General features: G+C 47.1%; 2 protein-coding genes across 5 annotated transcripts in view; one reads left to right on the forward strand and one right to left on the reverse strand.

Moving 5' to 3' along the window:
* Positions 1-991: 991 nt before the first annotated feature.
* CRAT (carnitine O-acetyltransferase) lies at positions 992-22,896 on the reverse strand. Of its 3 annotated transcripts, none has more exons than XM_019540765.1 (15): positions 22,756-22,896; positions 18,998-19,023; positions 17,432-17,698; positions 16,805-16,923; positions 14,646-14,699; positions 13,803-13,968; positions 13,210-13,384; positions 12,451-12,629; positions 11,330-11,430; positions 10,747-10,866; positions 10,086-10,208; positions 9,209-9,344; positions 7,254-7,316; positions 6,617-6,754; positions 992-6,279 (listed from the first exon to the last, which is right to left on the reverse strand). In XM_019540765.1, the coding sequence occupies exons 2-15, from the start codon at positions 19,019-19,021 to the stop codon at positions 6,064-6,066; spliced, it is 1,881 nt and encodes a 626-aa protein (XP_019396310.1). In that variant the 5' UTR covers positions 19,022-19,023; positions 22,756-22,896; the 3' UTR covers positions 992-6,063. The 3 variants fall into 3 exon arrangements, with proteins under 3 accessions (XP_019396310.1, XP_019396309.1, XP_019396308.1); XM_019540764.1 differs by having other exon boundaries at positions 18,998-19,149; XM_019540763.1 differs by lacking the exon at positions 18,998-19,023 and having other exon boundaries at positions 17,432-17,695.
* A 541-nt stretch (positions 22,897-23,437) lies between these two features.
* PTPA (protein phosphatase 2 phosphatase activator) overlaps positions 23,438-23,700 on the forward strand; it is a 32,921-nt gene continuing 32,658 nt past the window's right edge. The window contains exon 1 of one of the 2 annotated variants that reach the window (XM_019540767.1): positions 23,438-23,559. In XM_019540767.1, coding sequence (XP_019396312.1) covers positions 23,535-23,559 — 25 coding nt within the window. In that variant the 5' untranslated portion in view covers positions 23,438-23,534. The remainder of the gene's footprint in view (positions 23,560-23,700) is intronic. The other variant, XM_019540766.1, reaches the window with a different exon arrangement.

The raw sequence follows: 23,700 nt of genomic DNA on the forward strand, positions 1-23,700 counted from the left end.
TGCCATTAAGGGTGGGTGGGTGGAAGGGTGTGTGTGTGTGTGTGTGTGTGTGTGTGTGTGTGTGTGTGTGTGTGTGTGTGTGTGTGTGTGTGTGTGTGTGTGTGTGTGTAAACACAGAAGAAAAACTAAAATATACTAATTTTTTTTCCATTGCTGTTCCTGTTGTGTAATTAGTAAGATTGCTCATTTGGGTCCCTACATTTAAGTGCCAGCCACATATATTGCATTAATTCTTCCTTTATACTTTTGGTATAACCTGTACAACCTCTGCTGCTGAATTTAAATCAAACTGTTACTGATCATTTAAAATTTAAATAGCAGTGGCATTAACTGGTAGTTAAGATACCACTTGTGGTATATGAGTAAGGATTAGGCCCAAGTCATTGTAAAACTTTATGTATGAATAAGATGACTTCTAATGGTTAGTTTATGCCCTCTAAGCCTGATGGGAAGAAGCATTTACTAGTGAAATATTTAAAACAAAAAAACCCCCAAACCCCCAAAATTGACGCTACTAAGTACTAATGGCTGGCTTGGGTACTGGGGAAATTGCTGTTGAAGAGCCCAGTAAGATTGATGTGCAGGGTGTTGCTGTTCTTCTGTGCTGGAAGCAGCAAACCTTTCTCACATGGGTTTGGTTTTGATTCTGCAATAGCAGCTTAGAATACAGAGCTCCTGCCAACTGTATTTTGCCCAAACTTGTAAAAGCACTTATTGGAATGACTATCCTCTTCTGGAGTTCTAGACACAGTAAGTTCTGCTGCAAGCTGTCTGGGTACCGTTCCCTTTGCATGTGGTGTTTGGCACTCTCACACTGCAGGCACTTGCATCCTCTGCAGTATGCTGGTAAATATTTTTGAGGGGAATCACCCCATCCTTGACTCAGCAGTGCTCCCTGAATGTACTTCATAGCTGTGCAAAGGCTATTCTGTTCCACTTGGCCTATAATCAGGCAATTCCTGTGAAGTCCCATAATTTATTTTTTTTTTTAAATTAGGCTATGCAATGTTATGGTTGGCTTGAAGCCTTTCTAAGGTTTAACCCAGCTGTTCATCTGCATTAAACAAAAGGCTGTTGGCATCCGTATGATAGTCATGTTTGGTAGCTGTGTGCATAAGTCTTTCTGCATGCTTGCTAGGCTTCCATTAAAAAGCAACTCTTGCTTCATATAAAAGTCTGGTATGTTTGATGCACTTTTTGCTCATATCTGATCATCTTTGTATTTCTTGACCACCTTAATTTAAACACAGCATTTCTAAGATTTCATCTGTACCTGTTGCTATGATCCTGTGTGCCCCTGGTGAAAGTTGACTGCTGTAACTGTCCTGACTAAATCAGAGGGTTAACCCCAGGAAGAGGTGAGCCTTTTAAACCTGATGCAGAAATTAAGAATGACAACCATTTTTAAAAACTTTTAAAAAGTAAACATTTAAATATATTTAAAGACTAGAAGCTTATTAAGATTGCTCTAATCCTTAATTAAAAAATTTGTTCTTGCGATAAACATCTCAAACCAATTTCATAGTCATTGCAGTGGTCTAGTGCAAACTCCCACTAGAAAAGCTCTGTCACTTGCTTGGAAAAACCACTAGTTTTATACTTAGGATCTTGGCATGAGCATAAGGATCAGACCTGTGTATAAGGTCTGATTCAACGCATGTGGAAGTCAGCAGGAGTCTTCCCACTTGTTTCAATGGGATTTGGTTCATAACTATTCCATCTAAAAAGCCAAGTGAGTAGATAAAGTGTAGGAAAAGAATGTGCTGGTAGTTCAATAAGCCAGGTAATAGGACAGCATAGCTACTTCAGCGGGGCACCATGCTGGGAAATTAAGAACAGTTGGCTGTGTCTTGGCTCCATGCTCCTCAGGCAACTGTTTATAAGTAAAATTTTCAGTTCCCCTCCATTTCCCTCCTCTGCTAAATCAAGTAGGTCCAAAAGGGGCAGTTTAGTCCTTCCCAAGGATGAAGCAGTAAAAAAGTAAATAGAGGTAACTAATTCTCCCCTGACCTCTCCAGTCCAGGTCTTGAACGTGACAGTCTCTTTGGATCATGTTAAACAAGTAGTACATCTCGACCTGTTTAAGGGAATCCCTTGGAGTAGATGGAGGCGTGTGTGCCCTTCTTCACTCTAGCATAGCTGCTGCCATATCTACCCAGTCCTTCAAAATGTTTACTATAGTTCGAGGAGGCAGAATTTCCATCATGTCATCATGGATGGCTATGTGTTGTATGGTGTTGGAGAAGAGAAAGTAATGGCTAAAATCAGATATCCAGTCTTGAAGGGACAAGGCTACCTACAGTTCCCTGAATGATAGAAAGCATTTCCTCTAGAACCACCCGTAACTTTCCAATGAGATGATCTCTGCCTTCTCTCTCTTATTCAGAGACTAGTGTAGAGATACTAAAGCAGTAAAAGAAAATATGGTACGTATGGTCCATTCTTCTTGTCCCAGGATGAACATCCGTCTATAAAGACACAGTTGTCATTTAACTTCAGCAATTTCAGCAAAGACTTAAGGCTTCTGGGAAGCATGTTGACTTTTATTTATGATTAAATTGACTGGAAGAACATTTCAATCTCTGCAAGACACTGATTACAATATCAAAAATGACATTTAATACAATTAACTATCAGAGCATGCAAACAGTCCTGACTGCTATTAACTGCACGGACAGTCCCAGAGTTAATTGTACATTATAAATCTACAGATCTCTATTCAGTAAATCAATAGTTTTACTCAGAACTTTTAAACAGATTGTTCAAGGCTAGCTCCTAAATACTCTGACCACAAGCTTCTTTTGGTTAAAGGAGCGGAGTAAAAAGAATAAATGACTCTGCACTTATTAACCAATCCTTGTGGGGAGAGAAGGGCAGAGAGTCAAGAAGTGATGAGTTGGAGGAACATCACAGCTTGACATTGACACCAAGAGAATGCCATAATACTTTTTAAAATGATAAAAATTCCTGTAAACAGTTTTTAAAAATAAAAAACCAGTTCCTTTCTTCATCCTAACTTCTACAACTAACAGAGAATGCACGGGATAGATAAGTATCATGCTTTCCTCAGTCCATGATCACTGATGTGTAAAGACCTCAGTACCACAGCTGAAGGACACCCCTGAAGCTAATGCAATATTTAGATTTACATCTCGGATCAGAATCGGATTAACTCATATTTGTTTGTGGCAAAATGCACTTCCAGCTCATCCTTTTCAGTAGGCATTTGCCTTTTAAGAAAGTTGCCTTTTCAGAAGGCAAAAATAGTTACTGAAAATAGCCTTATTATAATAACATACTAGTGCGAAGTTGTATAGCACAGTACATCCTCTGTTACCCCAACTCCTTTGAAAGGCATCTACCAAAGAGCTGTTCAGATAACACATCATTTGGATTCATGAAACCGCAGCATCTTGTGAGGAATTATATATGCTAACAGAGGATGCATAATGTAAAACAATACCAAGCTTATCCATATACATATTAAGTACAGTAAAGCTTGAGAAGTATGTTATACAATACCAACAGTAACAAGTTGATGTATTAAATGTAGGAGTAGAGATACAGTATTTAATAAAGTAAATCCTGAAAGGGCAATAGTTTGTATAACAAATACCAACAGTTACAAGTTCAAAACCAAAGTTACTAATCGGATAACTGATGATGTACTGTCAGTGGTGGAAGGTCCTTTGACGCATCCTAAGGAGGGGTAACCTTATTTACCACCAGAATCTATATTGACTTGATGCAGACAGAGGGGGGTGGGAATTTTATTTTGGCTCTTACTACAGGAATCTCTTCCACAGTGAAAGCTTCCATAAAAAGCAGCTTTTATCTCAGCAAGTCTGTACCTATTCCACTTCATTCCAGAAAGGTGCAGTCTCTTTATGTAAATATTCATTACATAATAAATATTCTTATCAATGCATTAAAATTTTGGTCATCCTCTTCTAGCTTTTGATCTGTTCCACTGGGGAGTGGTGGTGGGGAAATCAGTTACTAGACCATGTGTTTTTGTACTCACTGCTTTGCATTACATGCTCCCACTGCTTTCTGACCATCTTATTCCATTTAGTGCTTGTGGTGTGCATGTGTGTGTCTTCTAATTTTAATGAAGCCAATATGGGATGTCATGAGTGGATGTTTGTACAATCATTAGCTGTACAGGCGAGTTCCAGTAAAACTTTCCCTCAGGGATGAAGTAGTATTCTTTTCAAAAAAAAAAAATCATTTCTGAAGTAAGAGGAGGTTTGTATCTGAGACATGGGATGGGCTGACTCGATGCTCATAAGCGTCGTACAACAGTAGTGAAGTAGACAGGTGCAACACAAGATTCTTCCCACACATCCACAAAGAAAATATGATTATGATCTTTGCTTAAGGGACCAGGAAGTAAAGAAGCAGCAGTAATCCTAGTCCTGTGTACAAGTATCGTATGACAAGACTGAACTCACCATATTCTCATGCTGTTACTGTTGCCTGATGGTAATTCAGCACCCTCACCTTGAGACTATTGCTTTCTCCCTATTGAAAGAATAATGCCTAAACACTTCATTGTGATGGAAAAAGTCTCTAAGTACTGCTATTTGAAAGGATATAAAAAATTTAGGGCATGTCTGTAGGAGGCACTGGTAGAGCGCCACTTGAATTGCACCTTCAGGTACGTACAAATCCCTTGCTTTCTCAAGGTTCAGTTGATCTAATAACGCAGGAGCCCCAGGTTCCACAGAAGAGGTGTTGTAGTGTTCCTATGGAAAGTGAACTGTTCTAGGTAATATCTACATCTTAAATTTGAGTTTTGTGGTTTCTTCCCTTTCTCCTCCCGCACCTTTAGAGCCCCAGCTTTGAGGCAGATGATATAGGGACTGAGAAGAAGCATAATTTGTAGCCCTCAGCTTTGGGCTGTGCAAGCTGGACCCTAGAGGCTTTTTCTAAGTGGCCCGATGTGATTAAAAATGTACTGTACACCATAAAACCTGGGTTGCCTCTAAGCAGGAGATGTAGCACCACCTTTGGCTACAATAAATGCCAGAGGTGCAAACTGTGCTTGCCCTTTGTTATTTACAGCTAGGTGGTCAACTTTATTCCATATTTTTACTTTGTCAAACAGGTGGGTGGAGACTTTGTGCCTCAGAGGCCATGCTATCCCTCTAATTAAAGTGCATAAAGCTAAGGCCAGTGGATCTTGGATTAATAAATTCATGAAGGTGCAGTAGTTCAGTAGAAGTGGTACAAAGAGGCTCAAATTTAAGTCTCGGACTCGGTGATTGAGGCTCTTTAGCTGTCAGTCACTTTATGCTTAAAAAGCATAAAGGAAATGGGGCTGACTAGTGATAAATGTTTTACAGTAATACAGATAATGCAGGAAAGGACAGGCCCAGAGGGTGGGAAGGTAGGGACAAGAGCATATGTAGGGTGTGGAAAAAAAACATAAGCAGGGACCCTGGATACTTAGCACAACACATACTAGGACAACTGGACTTGCAATGTATTACAATACTTATCCCTGTACCCCAAAATTTAACAACACTAATGACCCCACCCAGGGAGGCACAAAATAGTTGGGCTTAAGCCCCAAAAGGGATGCTCTCAGCCCCATCCAAAGCTTAAGCCAGCAGAAAGATCTAGGTGGAGTCAGATTAGTTTGAGGAGGATTATTCCTGCTTTCCCAGAAGAGCTACCACACACTCCTTACTGAATGGGTCAGTTGAAGAATGTGCCATGTTCTTTCCACTGTGAATTCTGTACAAAATTAACAATGCTCCTGTCGCCTTCAAAGAAAGGAAGGTATGCTTTGCATACAACAGGAGTGGCTTTTTCAGTGCTAGTTGGATTAAGACAATGCTTCCTTTCACCCTGCAGTCAAGTAGCTGGACGTTGCTATTCCATAGCTTCTGGTGGCTGGTGCTTTCCCAAGTCCCTGGTGGAACATAAAACTGCTTGCCCTGTGTTCGAGGAGCTGGGAGCTTCATAGATTCATAGATGTTAGGGGCAGACTGCTAGGGTTAGATGACCCTTCTAGGGCAGCTCCTAGAGTTTTGGAGGTTTGAAGCAATGCCTGTATTACAGTTTTGATTTGGGGGTGGACTGAAGCAGAAGCCTCATATCGAGCAGAGCTGTCTCCAGGTAATGTGCCAGGTGGGCTGCATTGGTTTCAGCACAGCTGTTGAATGCTGAAATTGCAAAGTTGATATGCTCTTCCATAGGGTTGTAACAGACTCCATAGCCATCTGGGACCACTGGACCAAAGCACATCACGCAATCTGTCTTTGCTGGGACCTAGAGTTGGAGGCAATGTGGTTAAAGATCTCTACACCCATGGAAAAAAGATGACAGGCAGGAAATCGCAAGGAAGGGGTAAAACCAGACTATTCCCAACCAAGGTTCCATATAAATGCTTCAGGGGAAAGATGTTGCTGTCACCCCTGCCTGTTCAATTTGTAGTACTCACTGTTGTTTATACCATTTGGTAACAATATAACAATATTGTATGTCTGTTTGCAAAGAAATGTAGTTACCCACTGCTACTTGGGAGCAGTTTTTAAGGCAATGGTGAAGTGGAGGAACAAAAACTATAAAGAATACAACACCCCCATGATACTTGGCTACGCCTTACCTGGCTGGTTGAGAGGTTGAAGTGCATAGCAACAGCATAGGCTGTATCCATGAACAGTTCAGGCATGCTGACTAGATCCTCAATGGCTTGGAGCTTCAGACCTAGCAGGTGGCGGTCTATTGCATTCCCTGTTAGTGCCTGAAAGGAAGAAAGTCTGAAGAGGCCTTGGGAGCAAGAAAACCAAGACTGGCACCATCTTTGGTCTAAAACCAAATTTAAAAAAAGTTTTAAACTTGAGAGAGAAATTGCATCCAGCTCTAAAGAGCAATGCTTGGTCTGGTTCAGAAAAAGAGCAGGAACAAATGCAAATAGGATCAAACCCTGCAACTTCCCAACTTAGGCTCCCTGTAGTTTCTCCCTCAAGCAGCTCTGGCATCTGCAGTCTATGGTGACAGGGAAAACTGAACTTCCTCAGACATCTGATTTCACCTTTTCCTTAGTCACTAAGAATATGGAGGAGGGCAGCTGGGAAGGAGCACAGTGTCCCAAGGCATAAGCCAGTCAGAATTCCTGCTAGATCAGTATTAACAAGCAGACTTGTATCTGGCACTGTGTGCTGTTGGGTACTCTCTTTTTTCCACCAGCACCTACATTACCTCTGCGACATCCCAGTGCTAAAGATGTAGAGTACGCTTACCATGTCAGTGTATTGCCTGTGGGCTTGCATAGCTCTCCTCAGCAGATCCACCTTCTCCTGGTTCTGAGGAAAGTGCACAGAATAGAAATGAGGTTTTTCTTCTCACAGCAGGTGATGAGATTTTCAGCAGCTTGCCTGCAGAATGGAGGATGGCGCTTCTACACCCAGGGGCATCAGTTTTAAACTACCGTTAATTTAAATAATTTTGTTTGGCTGAAGTATTTCTCTTCCTTTCCAATTTAAAAATCTCTGCTGATAAGTGATTACATAGAGACCACTGGTATGGCCCTTACTCCTACATCTGTTGGAAGTTAGGGGAAGAATAATTCTTAATCCAAAAGGGGGAGGCTCATCTCCTTTGCCAGGTGATCACTACTGAGGCTTTGTTGCCAACAACAGCTGAACCTGCCAGCTCAGCGTGCCCCCCGAGAACAGATTTTAATCACTTGCTGTGTACATTTCGATTTTGATTCTTTGTTTCCCAAGAGAACCTGTTATCCACATCTTTTCCATTGGGGTGCTCAAGTCCTAAACATTTTATAATCAAGTCTCCTCTCTTAACTATAGACTAATTTGGTGGAACCAGTAGTCAAATTCCACTAATTTGATGAAACCAGTAGCACAGTAGTCCCAATTTTCTGTTAATTCCCAGAATATGATGCTGTGTGCTTCAGAAGTCATTTCTTGTGCAGTTCCCCTCCAGAAAAAAACTTGGATAATTGTGTTACAGGTGTTAACAACTGGGTTATTTACTATTAAAATTTAAATACATTATAACAAATCCACCCCATCACTGTATGTATGCCTATATATGATCTAGAGCAGAGGTGGGCAAGATGGTGGATCCAGACGCCAGCCAGACTCCATTTCCTAGCAGCCCCTGCCTGCATCACTGCAGATGGTTTCTATGGAGACCCCAGTAGCAGCAGGGCCCTGACAGTGATGCTAGGGTTTCCATGGAGACCAGCCCCAGCAGTGCTGGCAGGGTGGGTGGCTGGGCAGGGAGCTACTGTGGAGCTGAGGCTGGGATCTTGCAGCAGTGACAGCATGGTCCACAGCCAGAGCAGAACTGCAATCTGCCTGTGTTTGAATAGCAGATCACAGCTCTGCCCCAGCTCCAGACCATCACTGCCAAAAGGTCCCGGCCCTGGTCCAGCTCCTTGCCCTGCTGCATGCCCTCCCAGCGCTGCTGGGGCTAGTCTCCATGGAAACCCTGGCCCCACACTGTCATGGCCCCACTACTTCTGGGGTCCCCATGAAAACTGGCTGCAGCACTGTGGGCAGGGGCTGCTGGGAAATGGAGCCTGCCACAGGCCTGATCTAGCTGGCGGGCCAGATTCTGACCACCTCTAATCTAGAGATCAGATGCATCAGAGTTCATGGGTCAGAACTTAAACAAGAAGAAATGTCTTTTTGCTAAATACATGGGAAAACTTTCAGCCCTGGTGATCTAGAATAGCAATGCTCATCAGTCTCCAGTCCATGGATCAAATTAGTCCTATGGGGCTGTTACGTGGCCCATGGAGTTACCACAAGTCCAGAAATTTGGCAGCAGGGGAGCAACGGCAGGGTTATTAGCTGGCTTGGCACACAGGGTTGCTCTGCATGTTGGGTTGTACCCACAGACTGATCCAGCTTGCAGACCTGCACTATTCATCTGGCTTAGCAGGCTGGAAGATTGAACATCACTAATACAGAATCTGGAGTCTGACTGGCCAGACTGAGACTGGCCCCATTTCTATGTGGGATTAGAAACACCCATGTACAGAGCTACTCAAGATTTTCACAGAGGTAAAGAAAAACTGAGTGAGGCCAGAGACGTAATCATTTCAGCTCAGGTGCAGTTCTTGAAAGACCAGTTGATGTGAAATGCCACCTTTCCAAGTTAGGGGAGCTGATAGCGCTCCCCTTTTTTCTGAGATGAAATTATTCTGCTTCACCATCTAAACTCTCACCTGCTTGTTAGGTTTGTCCATTGCCTCCACAAACTTCAGAGAGCTCACGGAAGCAGATCGGATGGTGTCTGTCCGGCCCAGATGGAACATCCTCAGTGAAGCACTCTCGTACGTAGCACAGGGCTGTCCATACATTCTGAAAGGGGAGAGAAGCTGTCACAGGGCTGAGCTGTGACTTATCTTTGCAGTCAGTTCTCCATCCAAAATATGCAGGCAGATCTGCATTTCTTATTGGCATCCTTGCCTCTTGGGAGTGCAAATTCCAAAAAGAAAGGATGAGAAAGGTGAGAAGAATTCAGAATTATAAGGATGTAGCTCCATCCCCATTAAACCCATTACATTTCCCTGCTGGTGTTTCATACTTAACTCGTATATGGGCAATTCTTGCCCACCCCTTTTTGGCAATGAAGTGCACTCTGCTGCATCTAGTTCCAGGGGGAAAAGGGAGCATCTGGGAAACCGCCACTGAGGCCCAGATCCACCAGCCACACTGACCTCAGCACCTGCTATATCAGGGGTGGCAATTATTTTGGGCAGAGGGCTGCTTACTGAGTTTTGCAAGCCATCGAGGGCTGCATGGCAGGCAGCCAGGAGCAGATACATATTAATTTTCTAAATTTTTTAGGGGCCCTGCAGGCCAGATAGAATGGCTTGGTGGGTCACAGCTGGCGCATTTTGCCCACCCCTGTGCTATATAGAGGCACAAAGGGGAATAGGGGCTACTGTAGTGAGTAGGCATCCTGCAGCCCATGATAACTGAGGGCCTTTCTCCAAATCTATTTGGTGTCTAGTCTGCTTCATAAAACTGCTGACTTATGGTACAGTGAGGCTCTAGACTGGAAGTGGGAAGCTTACCTGCTTGTGTTCTACTTCTTACCTATAATAAGCCAGCTGCAGCGCCATCTGGATAAATGCATCTGGACTTAACTTCTCGGACTTGGGGAAATTCTTCCCGAAGTAGTGAAAGACTGTCACCTTGATGTCCAAATCTTGCACCATTCTGCAGAGAGATGAGAGATTCCTTAGGGTCCTGCTTGCAGTTGTCATGGAGGATCACAGAACCCAGGCTTTTGTGAGCCCCAGAGACTGCAATCCACACAGACCTGTGCAAGGAGAGGCTCTGTCATACCTGAACTTTGTATAGTGAACTCAACCTCAGTAACTAGACCCTGCTAATGTAGAGCATTGTATAAACAAAGGATGTTTGTTACTGTTAGAGATATGGTCCAGCCCAGATTGGCCCATGGCTCGATCTAGTAAAAGCAGATTGAGTCTATGACCAGGAATCTACTCTGAAAGTAGATTTGGACGGGTAAGCCATAAGCAACTTTTGATCTTTGTCAAGGAGGAGTCTCATGAACATACTTTTCAGCCATGTTCAACGTAGCTTATGCCCAATTAGACACTCGGAAAGCTTCCTGAAAGCTGATGCCATCCTTACATTTTCCTTCTGCTTTGCTCTCCAAGCAGACACATGGGTTAGTCCCTTGTTCACTGGAGATCCCCACCCCCCACCAGACGCTTCTTGCTTTACTCACATATTGAGGTTTTGCTTTGCTTTCTCTATGTCATTCTTGATTTCTGGAGTGATATTAAACCTCAGTTTCTTAGGCATTTGCAGAGGAATCATAGGCGATCTCACATGCTGTGGTTTCTTCCTGAACAGAGAAATGGGTTTGAAGCCATTTTAGTCAGACTTCTGATGGAGACATGCCTACTGCAGTGATTGTGCTATGAACACCTGGAGAGGCTATCCCCCATTCCCCACCTATAACACTGTCATGTGCTGCAAAAGCTGGTGTCATAAATTTTGGTTTCTCCAAATGTGCCTCTGCAGAGAAACAAATACAGACACTAGGAGCACACCAGGTCTTGTCTAGATTACAGCTCTAATGTCATTCATAACCTTTAAAGAAATATGTTCTCATTCAAAATTAGCTGTTCTGTGATGGGGATTAATCCTTGGTCATTTCTACAAGTGCTGAGGCAGCAAACTCGGGACATCCTTAAAGTTCCTCCAAAGAAGCTCCCAGGGGGATGAGCTGGTGAAAGGAGAGCATTACTATAGACAGATGGCATGAAATCTATCTCCAGCCTAGGGACAAAAAAAGCCAGCCTCACGTGTACTCCACAACATGATCCAGAAGTGTAACAATGGGTGGGCCCTCTGAGGGAGCATGCTCGTACGCCAAGCCACAGGAACCATCTTCAGCAATGATAAACTGCAAAGAGTATGAGAGAGAGAGAAAACGGTAAAGAAATGTCTCCTATATGTAACAAGAGGCAGCTTTAAAGATGCCTTGACTCCTCTCTGGTGCGTGCCAGAGAAGGCTACATTTCCATCACTGCATAGAAATGTTGGAACATGCCATGATATTTCCTGGACTCCACAAGACAGAGCAGAGGAGCAAAACTGTAGGTGGGCTACGAGGATTTGGCTTCATCGTGCTGGTTTTGTTGAATGACTGGCAAAAGATACAACTGAGACACCAGCACCTTGGCAACAAGAAGTGGGCTGACCGTATGATTTTTTGGAGGTTTGCTTTATCCACTCCATCCTGAGAAGACTTACTTCAGTTACTTGCAAAGGGGGGGACAGTGGGGCATTGTTCCATACACCAGGTTGACCAGGGAGAAGCCAGGTAATCTAATTATGACGGCAGTGATGGGAGAGTCCTTTTACATGATTGATTCTGTCCACCTTCAGACCAGGACACAGCCTTCAGGTGGAGGAAACTGGCTCTTGAATGGCAGCTACTACTTGAAGGCATTTCAGCAGCAGGGTGTCAGCCAATGCCTGAAAGAAGCAGGGGAGTTTCTGGCAGAGACAACCAGGGCAAGTGACTGGCCCATAGGAAATACAAGGAACAGACCTCATTAGGTTTGGGCAGCATCCAAATGGACACTATTCATCACAGGCAAGCAATGTATGAGCAGCACAAAGAATAGCTACAGTCAGGACTGCACTGACCAAGTGTGGGCAGGAACACGAGAACAATAAGTCATGGGGGCTGACAAAGGAGTGAGGACTTGTTTGTGGGAGACCTCCAAACACCGCAGAGCAGCTCCACAGAACCTAACAAATTTCATGCAATCAACATCAATTCCCTGTATCATTTCCCCACACCCCTTTGATCTGGGAAGATCTACTAAATAGTTCTGGAACCTACTGAAACTTCCAGTTCAGAGTCTGTCTCCCTCAGACCTGCCAGCTCCAATTTCTCAGTGCCACTAACTCCCACCTGAAGGGTTTTGTCGAACCATCGATTCCCACTGTTCCAGCGGCTACCTCCTCCATGCAGCATCTGAGCAGCCACACGGCTCTTGTAGATGTCCTCAGAGGCCCGGGGCATGGGTGCATCCAGGCAGACAATGAAAATGCTCTTCTCGATTGAACGCACAGATTCCTTGTTGGTCTTGTCTGGGAAGGGAAGCGAGTGGAAAATAATGGAAGGGGGTTAGAAAAACTGCATTGACTTTGAGGAAGTCAAGATTTAGGGGAGCAGACTGATAGCACTTGGTGATACCTTTATCCTGAAGTGCGTGTTGGCCACAGCATGGTGGTGTCCAGTTGTTAAAGGCATTGACTGTCTGGCTATTTCAGATTGGAGGCTGCTACCCTTAGAGGGATTCTGTCCCCCTCACTTGCATCAAGCCCCTGACTTTTTGGTTTCAGCTTGGCTGCTTTTTCACCCATTTGGGGAGTGAGATGTTCCAGGATTTCAGCTCTGTACTGCACCAAACCTCAAAGATGTATGTATGCTTAAAACAGTAACAAACATTTTTGGCAGCAGGTCTAACTTGGCCATAATCCAACTAGATAAATAAATCTCTCTTGTGCTCCTTAGATGGTTAGAAAGCCCACCGATTTGGGCAGTGTGTACTTACAAAAGGCTTGTAAGGAAAGGGAGACCCAAAGAACACAGCACTGCGTGGAGGGTGGATGTTTCCACCAGTCTTGCTTTTTTGTTGGCAACGTGCCTGGGGGAGGTGGAACAGACCTTTGATGAGGTTGTTGTAGGCCTTGGCCCAGCTGTTTCGGTGGTTGGTGGTGAGGATCCCGATGGGCTCTTTGTTTGTTTGGAGGGAGGTGTTCCAGATCTTCTCCAGCTGGATGAAGATCTGATCAGCGATGAGGGGGCTCCCATCACTACTATAAACAGCCAGCTCAAAGAACTGAGGATGGGAAGGAAGAAGAATGAGAGACAATGAAAGAGGACTTAATCAGCCTGGATGACAGTAGACACTCCTGGATGGCAAGAGCAAAACCTGATAGCTCAACTAAGGGGCTGATGTCCAGAGCGGGCTGAGGGAGGGTAGCACAGCGAGGTGCTAGTCTGGGTGTTTGGAAGCTCAAGGTTCAAGTCCTAGCACAGCCATGTTGCAAAGATAAATGCATTGAAGACCAGGTGCTCAGAAACTGTGGTAACAAGGCCCAGGTTAGTAAAATAGAGAATGACTTCTGACACCTTCTACGTTCTACTATTTCTGAGACCTGATCATGGCTGTTGGATCCATGCCAAAGGAGACATTTAAACTGAAGTGAATCATTTGAGCAACTGTGGAATCCCAAACTGCCAAGCACCCGCTATACCTGGAAGTTGTGAACCACGGTGATGTGTGGGGACCACTTTTTCCCTTTGGCATAGTTCACAATGGAGTCATGCTTCGGTCCTGGGATTCGACAGGAAGAGAAGATCTGATAGTACTGGTTCATGCATAGGGGCTTCCCACCCAGGTACTCCACAGGCAGGGTCTCTCTGGACAGTGAGAGAGAAGAAAGGGAGCGATGTGAGAGGGAAAGAAAACAGAGATGATCGCACATGCAGACGCATGGCTTTCCACTGTCTCCATTCCAGTAAGGCACTAAGATCTGTATGAAGACACTGCATACTGGTTGGGGGAAGCCCAGACCTTCAGTCTTTCTCTGAACAAAGCCTGTGTCAAAGCCTCATCTCAGAAGCTCCAGGACCAAAGATGATCCTGTCCAGAGAACACCCTTTCAGACTGGTAATTAGGTATAAAGCGAGGCAAGTCTACAAGGCCATTAGGCCCTGCGCGCACACAAGCCTCACAAAGAAGGCAATATGATTGTTTTTATAGCACCTGCAGGTGTGGAAACCTGCACACAACATGATTACATGAGACCCAAGAAGTAGAAATGGAGCAGGCTCACTTCACCATTCAGCTGAGTGAAAAGCAGGAGTAAAACAGCATAAAAAGCATAAAACACATCTGCTCTTCCAGTCCTTTTGGGGTCAGTGACCCCAGCTGTTGCCAGTAGCACTGATTCGCAGCTGCTTTTACAATACGTGGATTTCTGTCCTTGAGTTTGCTTTAAGAGAGCAGTTTTTGAACTCAACGTGCCCTCACAAATGCCCCACAGAAGGTTGGAAAGGAAGGAGCAGTCGGCATGTCAGAAATGCATTTCACTCACTTGTCAATCATGGTCTTGAAATCCAGGACACCCTCAATCAGCTTGGCAGCAAACCTGGAAAAGGCAAGTGTGATGATTAGATGACCACACAGGACGTTTGGGATTCCTGGGGCAAAGGAGCAAGTTATTTTGCAACACCCTGAGCCCTGGCTGGTGAAGCTATCACCCTGTGTTATGGTGGGAGGTAGTTGGGTAGCTCTGATGTCTGTCCCAATGCAGCTACTCTTTCCACAAAGAGGGTGGTTTGGATAAGCTGTCGATAGTAACTCAAATGGCAACATGTTAAACATGTTCTGGTTTTGTTGCATTCATAATGCTTATTATTAGTTCCAATAGTGCTAGGGGACTCCCTGTGCTTGGGTGGTACAGGCATGCAAGACAATCCCTGGCCAAGAGCCTATAATGGAATAGACCAGGAAAGGAGCTAGAGAAAGGACACAACTTGTCTGGGGCTTGCACCAAAGTTTCCCATTAAGAACCTGGGGAGTTGAACCTGATATTAATGGTGGAAGTGTTAGGCACATCTAAGCAAGAGACCATCTTGGGTGTGCTGTGCCACTGGATGTTTGAAAGCCCAGAAGAAATATTTGCAAGAACAAGCTAACAGAGAGGATTTATTTTAAACAGTCAAAATCTGTGTTCCTGGGGGCATTCACAACAGAAACTGCAAGGGCCAGAGAAAGCAAATCTGGCAAGTCAGTCAGCCTGGCTTTGCTTTCAAAATAGAGACATGCAGAGTATGCACAGCATGACAAACTTGATTTTTTTTTTTTTTAAAGCCTTCCATATTTCCTAACCTTAGCATTGAAAATTCATGAGTGAGACTTTCTTTTTCACCTAAATCATTACATTAAATTAAAGAAGTAGTGTTTTATTTGCTTTCTGGCACAAATAAAATTCAACCTTTAGTATTACGCTCGGCCATATGAGTTTCTCTCTGCAACCAGGAACACTAGAAACCTTTTAAGAGTCTCATGTAACCTCCTGACTGCAAGCAAGGGAGGCATTTTTTAAAACAGTGTATTGTGTAAGCCAGCAACAAGCTGCTCAGTTTTAGTTTTAATAACTTTAGGAGTTAATAATATAAGCAAGGATTTATTTTAAATAGGATTGTGAACCCCACCCTGCCTCTTTAAGACTCCCTCCCCACCCTCCGCTCCCCATTGCTACTGTCAGATGAGGCCCAGCGAGCATAAGGCTGTGCACAAAGAAGGAGGATTCTTTCACTCTGGTTTCATCCTCGCTCCTCTGGTTGGCTGGTATTTTTAATCCAGGCAGAAAGCTGGAGCAAGCGATGCTGGGTAACTGTGGAAAAGGTTGTCCTGTACAAAGGTTAAAGCTGCTGTTCTGTATGCACAGTTCAGGATGTGATGGGCCTGGCCTTCCACAAAGCTCAGATGTGCAAGCACAGCTAAAGAGGGGGAGAAGGGGAAATAAAATCAGGGGCAGGCTCAGATGAGGGCGAGAGAATCAGTTCCGTGGGCGGGATGGTCTCGAAGGACAGAATCTGCCCTGGAGATAAGTCAGCAGCGTTTAACTGCAGGTAGGGCCTGGGGAGCAGCACTGGTGACAGACCATGCTGCCGCATGCTAGATCTGCACAAGTAGTGACAGAATCATGGGAAATCCTCTGCAAACACAGATGTACAGCACGCACAGCACTGCCAGTCAGCCAAGGTGTGCAGCAGTCTGGCTCCTCCGCTGGCCAGCAAAATCAAAAGACAAACAAGTTCCTAACTATCGTAGGTGTGCGCGATAGCGCTTATCACCCTTCTGAGCACCTTGTCACCTTTAACGTGTCTATCCTCTCCACCCCCTGTTGTTCCTTTTTTGTATACAGGAAACCGAAGTGCAGTGCAGTGAGATTCAGTGATTTGCCTAAGGTCATAAAGAAAGTCTATGGCAGAGCAGGGGAACTGAACCTAGATTTTGAGCCCCAGGTTAGTATCTGAACCACTAGACCATGTTTTCTAGTTTCCCCCTTGGGGGGCTGAGGGGAGGGGGGGAATCCTGCTGCAACTCTACTAGCTGTGAACCACCCCATAGCCGGCAGCCATCCAGCCTGGGAAAAAACAGCTCAGCGTTTCCCTCTCCCAACCAATCCCTAAAACAACATGTAAAACTTTGGGGAAGAAAGCTGACAGCCAGGAAGGCCATTACCTGAGCTGGCCTTGCCGATCCAGGAACTCCTGTTTAGGTAAGACCACGCCAGGGCTGGAGTGAACCACGACCGGCAGGCGGTATTCGAGGTAAGCATTTTTCAGCCACCATTCGGAGAGCTGGGACCGACAGGAAGGGTGTGAGAATGGGGCCCCACATTTGGTTGGCTTGCACCTCATAAAATATCTGGAAGATCGCCCTACAACTCGCACTACCCCACATTGCTTTGCAAGTGGAGAAGACGGGATTGCAGTGAATTTTCTGGTACTTTGTTGTTTGTAGGCTGGGTAGAGCAGGGGGCTTGCAGAACCCAGCCTCCAGGACTGGTGCTTTGTGGATGGGAGTGGAAGGAAGGGTTTCCCCCAACGCTGCGGGATAGCTGTGCCATTTGAATGGAGCAGCCCATACTGCAGCAGCCAGTAGTCAGGCCGCCTTGTTCTGCTGCACGGGGTTTGGGCAGCTGAGGTGAGTCTGAGGGCGCACAGCTGAAGGAGGAGCGAGTAGCAACCAGTGGTGTGCTAGGTCTCAGCACATAATATAGCTGACCAGAGCAGTGATGGCCTGAAAGTCAAGAGGACTCTGCTTAGATCTGCCTCAGTCCTCTGAGCTCAGGGCTCCCTCACATACCCAGTTCTCAGTTTTCCTGGCTCTCCTCTGCAGGCCCTGCTGCAGTCTTTCCCCGATGCCGCCTGATTTCCGGAATTCATCCACGAGGCCTTTCGTGTGGTTCAATTCCTCCTCACTGACAATGGGCTGCAGAGCCAGCAGGTAGCGATCCAGGGTTTGCTGAAGAGCTGGCACCGGGAGACGTGGCAGCCCCTCCTGGTGGGCTAAGTATCTACCTGGGAGCTTGCCCAAAGCCACTGGCTTCACTAAGCCACATGGCTTGGCCTGGAAATCACAGAACACATATCTTGACAAGCTTCATCTTGGTGCATGAGGGAGAAGCAGCTCACATTCATAGCACCCTCCCCATCCCCCATAACACATGGAAGTCTAAATTAAAAGATGAGACTGATTAACACACAAACTAGCCATATATCTTCAGTTTCCCAGATTGGGATGATCATGCAATATCCAGAAGCAAAGCAAAGGAAGAACTCGACCTCCTCCAGGGACATCTGTTCTCAGTCAAGTTAAAGGAAATGCTGCTGGATTAATAATACATCAATCTTCCTAGCATCTTCCAGCCGCGGGTCTCCCAGCACTCAACATTAATGGGACTAAGCCTCAAAACCCTCCCACCTCTCTGCCCTCACCCAGTAGAAGGCAGGTAAGAAAAAGAAATCTGGCGCGACTAGATCACCCCCTTCTGAAATGCAGGAGCCAGCCATGCTGCCCTAGTAGTTTAGGACAGGAAGTGAAAATGAATCCTGCAGCAAATTAAGCTGCACACAGGAATTTGGGGAGGCAGAAAAGAGCTAGAAAATTTAGAATTGGAACATTAACTCCTTCCCAGCCAGCAAGGATGCAAAAACTAGAGTAATCGTGAAAAGCTTTGTTGGAGCTGGTTCTGGGGAGGAGGTGCGCTGCTCAGCTTTAGGACAGGCATGAACAGCCCAGTTGGAAGCTGCAATGTAGGCGCTTGGGTGCAAGTGGGAGAAGTCCATAAAGGGAGGTAATGCACTGATTCATTAGGGACAGAATAGGGCAAAATTGAGAAGAAAGGCCTTAACAGCAGGTGTGGGAACAATTTCAGCAGGTAGAGAAACAGATTGTAGACACCAGAGAGAGTAGCAGAGCAATGTCAGCCTCTGGCCTGGACAGGCACTTTCTAACCCTTTTCTGGAAACTAGAGACATCATTTTTGGCAGGAATTGAGGGGCACAGTGAACATTTAGTGTGCTTACATGCCCTCTGCTCCCCATTCCTTTCCCACTTGTTGGGCTCAGCAGGCAAAGATTCCTGCTAGGAACTTCAGACTATGGAAGAGGGAAACTGCCAGCTGGAAGGTGCCTGTGGGACTCAGAGAGTTGAAGGACGGTTTTTCCAAATGTCATGTGCAGAAAAACAAGGTGGGATCCTGCAAGGATGTGCAATCTTGCAGGATCCAGTAGTTTGAAGGGGGAAATCAGGATTTTGTGGGAAGGTTAAAAAAAAAAAAAAAAAGGAAGGGAAAATAATCATTGAAGCTCGATGAAAAAGATGGGCATTGAAAAGAGGCAAGAAAGGATCAATTTTGAGAGTACCTACCTTTGGCAGCTGATTTCTATCCATCGCTGGAAGAAGGAAAACCCTGTAAGCCTCTCTGTCTCTGCCTCAGGCTTCCTCTCTAATCTTACCCTGTTCTAGCACACACATGGAGTTGTATACTTTAGCAACCTTTGCTCTCTGACTGCTCTATTCTGTCAAGAAAACACAAGACCATACATTGTAGTTGCAGAGGTGCCAAGCCACCCCCCAGCCAGTATTAGTATTGTCTGGCATGTCTCCAACCCCTCCGTGGCTGCCAGAACTCCCAGGTCCTTTACTCCATCACCTGCAATCAGAGAGTTTTGCTCTTCATTGCAGGGTTGGTGCTAGACTGATACTCCCAGAGGCAGAAGAGATTTGTCTATGCACAAGAAAGCACACACCATGGGTAGTGGGCAGCAGCACAAGCCTCTTCACAAAAACTCAGCGGGAGGGAAGGCTTCTAGTGGTGGCAGAGGACTGCTGCCTTTTGCACAGACTGCTAACTACAGTGGCTGCACAGTGTCTCACATAGGCCAAAGTCCACCAATAACCAGTCAGACAACCTGCATCTAGATTGATCAAATGGTCATTAGGTGGATATGAATTCAGTGTGTGGGCCAAATCTGAATCAGCAGCCTGCGGACAAAAGGCCGTGTCCTGTGACCAATCCCCAAAGATATAGGCAAGCCAGATTCGTGATTGTCAGGCTGCATATCCTGAATGCTAGGCTCTTGGCAGTGGACCTATAATGATAACACCACAGGCAACAAGAATATTAGCATCCCCACAGCGATGATGTCTGTGTAACTAGATGCAATTAAACCAGGGGTGGGCAATTATTTGGACTGGAGGGCCACTTAATGAGTTTTGGTGAGCTGTTCAGGGACAGGGGTGGAAAGGCAGGGAGATACCAGTTGATCCTATCCAGCCCTTCGGCTGCCACTGGGAGCCTGAGGAACTGGGGCTACATCTGCATTGAGAGCTTGGGCTATGCAATGCACAGACTCCTCCACCCCCTGCATCAAGCACCGCCCCCCCGGTTTTCTGTTGGCGCTACGCAATCCTGGCACCATGGCTATTAACAGCTAGGCCTGCACGGGACAGGGCATGATGCAGCATGCCAAGCAGGTGTCCTGCCCACCCACTGAGATGAGCTGCCACCTCCGTGTCACACCAGGAAAGGCGGGGGTGGAGGAGGCTGCGCGTTGCATGGCCTGGTCTGACCCCAGGTGAAGCAAAGCGGAGCAGCACAAAGTGCAGCCCTCCCTCACGCTCTTGGTGGCAGCTGGTGGGCAGGATAGGATCAACTGGCAGGCTGGATATAGCCTGCAGACTGTATTTCACCCACCTCTGAGTTAAATCAAAGCCACATGGACATATTTGTAGCAATGTTCCATTAAGAAATATCACCATGAGCAGTGAGCTGTTTGGGACACCCTATTTTGTTTGCTTGTTTTCAAATGGAAACAAATCCTCATGGATTCTGCTGTGAAGGATAAAAACCCAAACTGTGACGCTCCCACCCCATTTCCCAGCGTTACCTTTTCAGGTTTTTATCTCTAGCAGCTTTTGTTTGCTTGTTCCAGGGTAGTAACTACGGTGAGTGCTGGGATACCAGTGAGCAAATCTGCCCATAGGAGTTGTCAGAAGGCAGCTGACTCCTGGCTCTCCCGTCCCCATGGGAAATGGGGATAGCTTCCCACACACAGGGGATGCTCTGTGCTTCTGTTTGGAGGGCCTGGCTCACCTCGCAGCTAGGCGTTTGTGCCAAACTGCACTCCAGCTAAGCTACAGGACACCATTGCCCTGCTAGGATCATGGCACGACCAGTAATATGTATTGGTTTGCCAAAGGGTTTGATTCCCTTGGACCTGCGACGTGCAGATTACTGCACTTTGCCCTGGGGACTTGCTGTCCCCTGCCTATTCAGGACTTCACACAGCAGAGTATGTGGGCCTGGAGTCACAAGAAAGTTGTGTGTGATGTCTGATTCGCGCAGTCGCATGCGCTCAGCCACATGCAGACTGTCAGATAGGGAGGCTGGTTTTAAAGGACAAAGCTGAAGAGCCAAACCTCGAGTGTCCTGGGACAAACTACAGCACAGGGAGAAAAGACCATCTGTTCAGGAAGAGAACAGTAAAGACCCATTTTGCAACCCTCCTTTCCCCAGTTGCTGCTATTGCCAAGAATATCCTCTGGGCAACCGGATTTGCCCAGTCTCATGGGCGGCAGCACGTGCGAAGTCTTCTCTGACAGCACGGGAAGTACTATCACAAAAGCTTCTACAGGAAACCGGTGCCCTAGGACCTCGGCTACCCTACGATATTGAGCTTGCACCAAGAGTGATTGTCAGCAGCAACCCCCTTTGTCCAGATTGAAAATGGGCTAATTGCTTGCCTGTTTCTGACGGACATTTTCAGCACTGCAATGGATCTCTGATGACAGCCCATGTCTCTGGCCTGGTGCAGACACACAGCAACTACGCAGTCCTAATGGAGGAAACCCCCTTGTCTACACAGATAGGGAGGCTACTATCCCTGTGGGCACCATCTCTGACAGCCATGGAGCCTGGTGGGCCTGTGCACACCTGCAGCAGCCTCCCAGAGAGAAGCCAGCCTGCCCTGCTGCTCCCCTTCATGGCACCTATAACAGGGATGTGGGGATACCAGGACAAAAGGGGAGCGTCCAGAGAAAAGTGCATGTTGGGACCCAAGCAAAGGTCCACACTGCTATTCCTGGCACAGCAAAGCAGCTCTGGGCGAGGGCGATTCTTAATCAGCCTGACACAGCGAGCCTCATCCAGGCCTACCCACCCAGGAGAATGACTCCATCGGTCACCTGTCTGGGCAGGAGCTTCATGTGCCACAGAACAAATGCCCAGAGCTCAGGAGCAGCCCTGGGCTGCCCGAAGCTCTGTTGGCAAGCGAGAGGGAAAGACAGCCTGTGCCTGGCACTCTGCCACCAGGCAAAGTCTACTCATGGCCCAGCCCAGCCCTGGGTGCAGCTTCCCCCACCACCCGCCTGCCCTGAGCTGAGCTAGCCCCACTCCTCCACATCCTGCTCTGCTCGCAGCGCTTGACCTCAGCCCGCAATCCCTTTACAGCAGCCCAGAGAGGCCAAAGCCCTTCTCCCCATGCCTCCCCTGGGGCAGGGCAGTGCATCACTCTCTGCGGCTTCCCTCCAGTGTTGCCAGGTGTGCGATCATTATCGTATTTGTGCAATCATTTCAACCCTTGTACGATCTATAACAGTAAGAGTGTTCAAAATGCACGCTAATTTTGGAGGCAGCTAATGGATGCAGCATGTGCAAAACCCAGATCACTCTCCAGGAGCCTTAACTGACTTTTGGGTTTGCTTCCCTTTTGTCTGTTTTTTGCAAATATATGTATAATACATATATAACTACCTCTAGCAACCTGTCAAGCGAGCGCTGCGGTTCACTTGGCCAATTAAAACAGATTCTGACAGTTAAACTATGGCAGTCCTGTTACAACACTTGCACGCACAGCCCATGCATGACTGCCAGCCTCCAAATAAAGAAATGGGTCCACTCCTGTGACCAGGTTCTCACTGGAGAGTTCAAGTGAGCAAGAGAAAGTAAATCAGAAGAAGACGGCTTATTTGCATATTTTTCAGCGTACGATTGCTCTTTTTGTCCACCAAATACGATAATTTTGAGCTTGCCATGATCATTTCATGTTTAAAACCTGGCAACGCTGGTTCCCTCCTGCCTCCGCGGGGCAGTGACAGCCCCATGGCGGGGCAGGGGCACTTACCAGGCTCCTGGCTAGGAAGACCAGCATAGCTCCTGCCTGCAGAAGCCCCCAACTCGGCCGCCTCCCGCTCTCGCGCCGCAAAGGCAGGGACAGGCGGCAACTTCTAGGGTAACTTCAGCAGCTGGGAGGGGCCGGCACCCCCGCCATCTTTGTGCGGGGCAGTGTCCTGCCTGGTGCATAGAAGGGGCGCCATCTTTGTGCGGGGCAACCCCTACATTGACCAATGAGCTGGCGCGCTGCCATGTTTGTGAGCGGCGGGCTTTCACTCTGAGCAGCGCCGCCGCCATCTTTGTGAGGGGCATCCCCCCCGCCCCGATCTCTGCCCTGAGGGAAGGGCAGGCCGGGCTTGGGTTGCACTACTGCATGCGTCGCTGTTACTGTTTCCCGGGCGGGCAGCGGTGACTTTGAGCGGGCGGGGCGGGGAACTGCTGGAGTCAGGGCTCACGGGTGGGCCCATCATGACATAGGGGGAGGGGCAATCCCTCCAGCCGCTCCTGAATTCCCGGTCGCTTGAAGGATCGCGGGTTGTTCCTACAAGGCTTCCGAAGTGGCCAGCGTGCCCCGCACCAACATGGCCGCTCGCCGGTGTTGCCCGGCACAAACATGGCCGCACCAGCAACGGTGGCGCCCGGCATGCCCCGCGCCAACATGGCAATCTCTTATGGGACAGACGACGTGCCCTTCCTAAAGATGGCCGCCCGGCTGCTACTAGGGTGTGTGTCGGGAGGGCAGAGGTGAGAGGTGAAGGGTGATAACGGCAGTGGGTCGGTTCCAGGAAGATGGCAGAGAGCGAGCGGCAGACAGGTGAGGGCACAGCCCGCGGGGCCAGGTGGTGTCCGTGGGGGCAATCCCGGCGGGGCGCGGGGGTCACTTGGGGGACGCAAAAAACGCAAATCAAATTCGTCCGGGGGCCGGTGGGAGGGCCGAGGTTTGCTGCTGCCCGAG

This window comes from Crocodylus porosus, unplaced genomic scaffold, assembly GCF_001723895.1.
Source record: "Crocodylus porosus isolate Cpor-Errol unplaced genomic scaffold, CroPor_comp1, whole genome shotgun sequence".
Classification (NCBI taxonomy): domain Eukaryota; kingdom Metazoa; phylum Chordata; order Crocodylia; family Crocodylidae; genus Crocodylus; species Crocodylus porosus.

Excerpts from the sequence above, each read along its gene's own strand:
- CRAT (XM_019540763.1), bottom strand. The coding sequence starts at position 22,782 with ATGCTGGTCTTCCTAGCCAGGAGCCTG. Across the intron at positions 11,431-12,450 it reads GGTTCGACAAAACCCTTCAG|TTTATCATTGCTGAAGATGG; the intron begins GTGGGAGTTAGT and ends TACTCTTTGCAG. Across the intron at positions 10,867-11,329 it reads GATCATGTTGTGGAGTACAC|GAAGAAACCACAGCATGTGA; the intron begins GTGAGGCTGGCT and ends TTCTCTGTTCAG.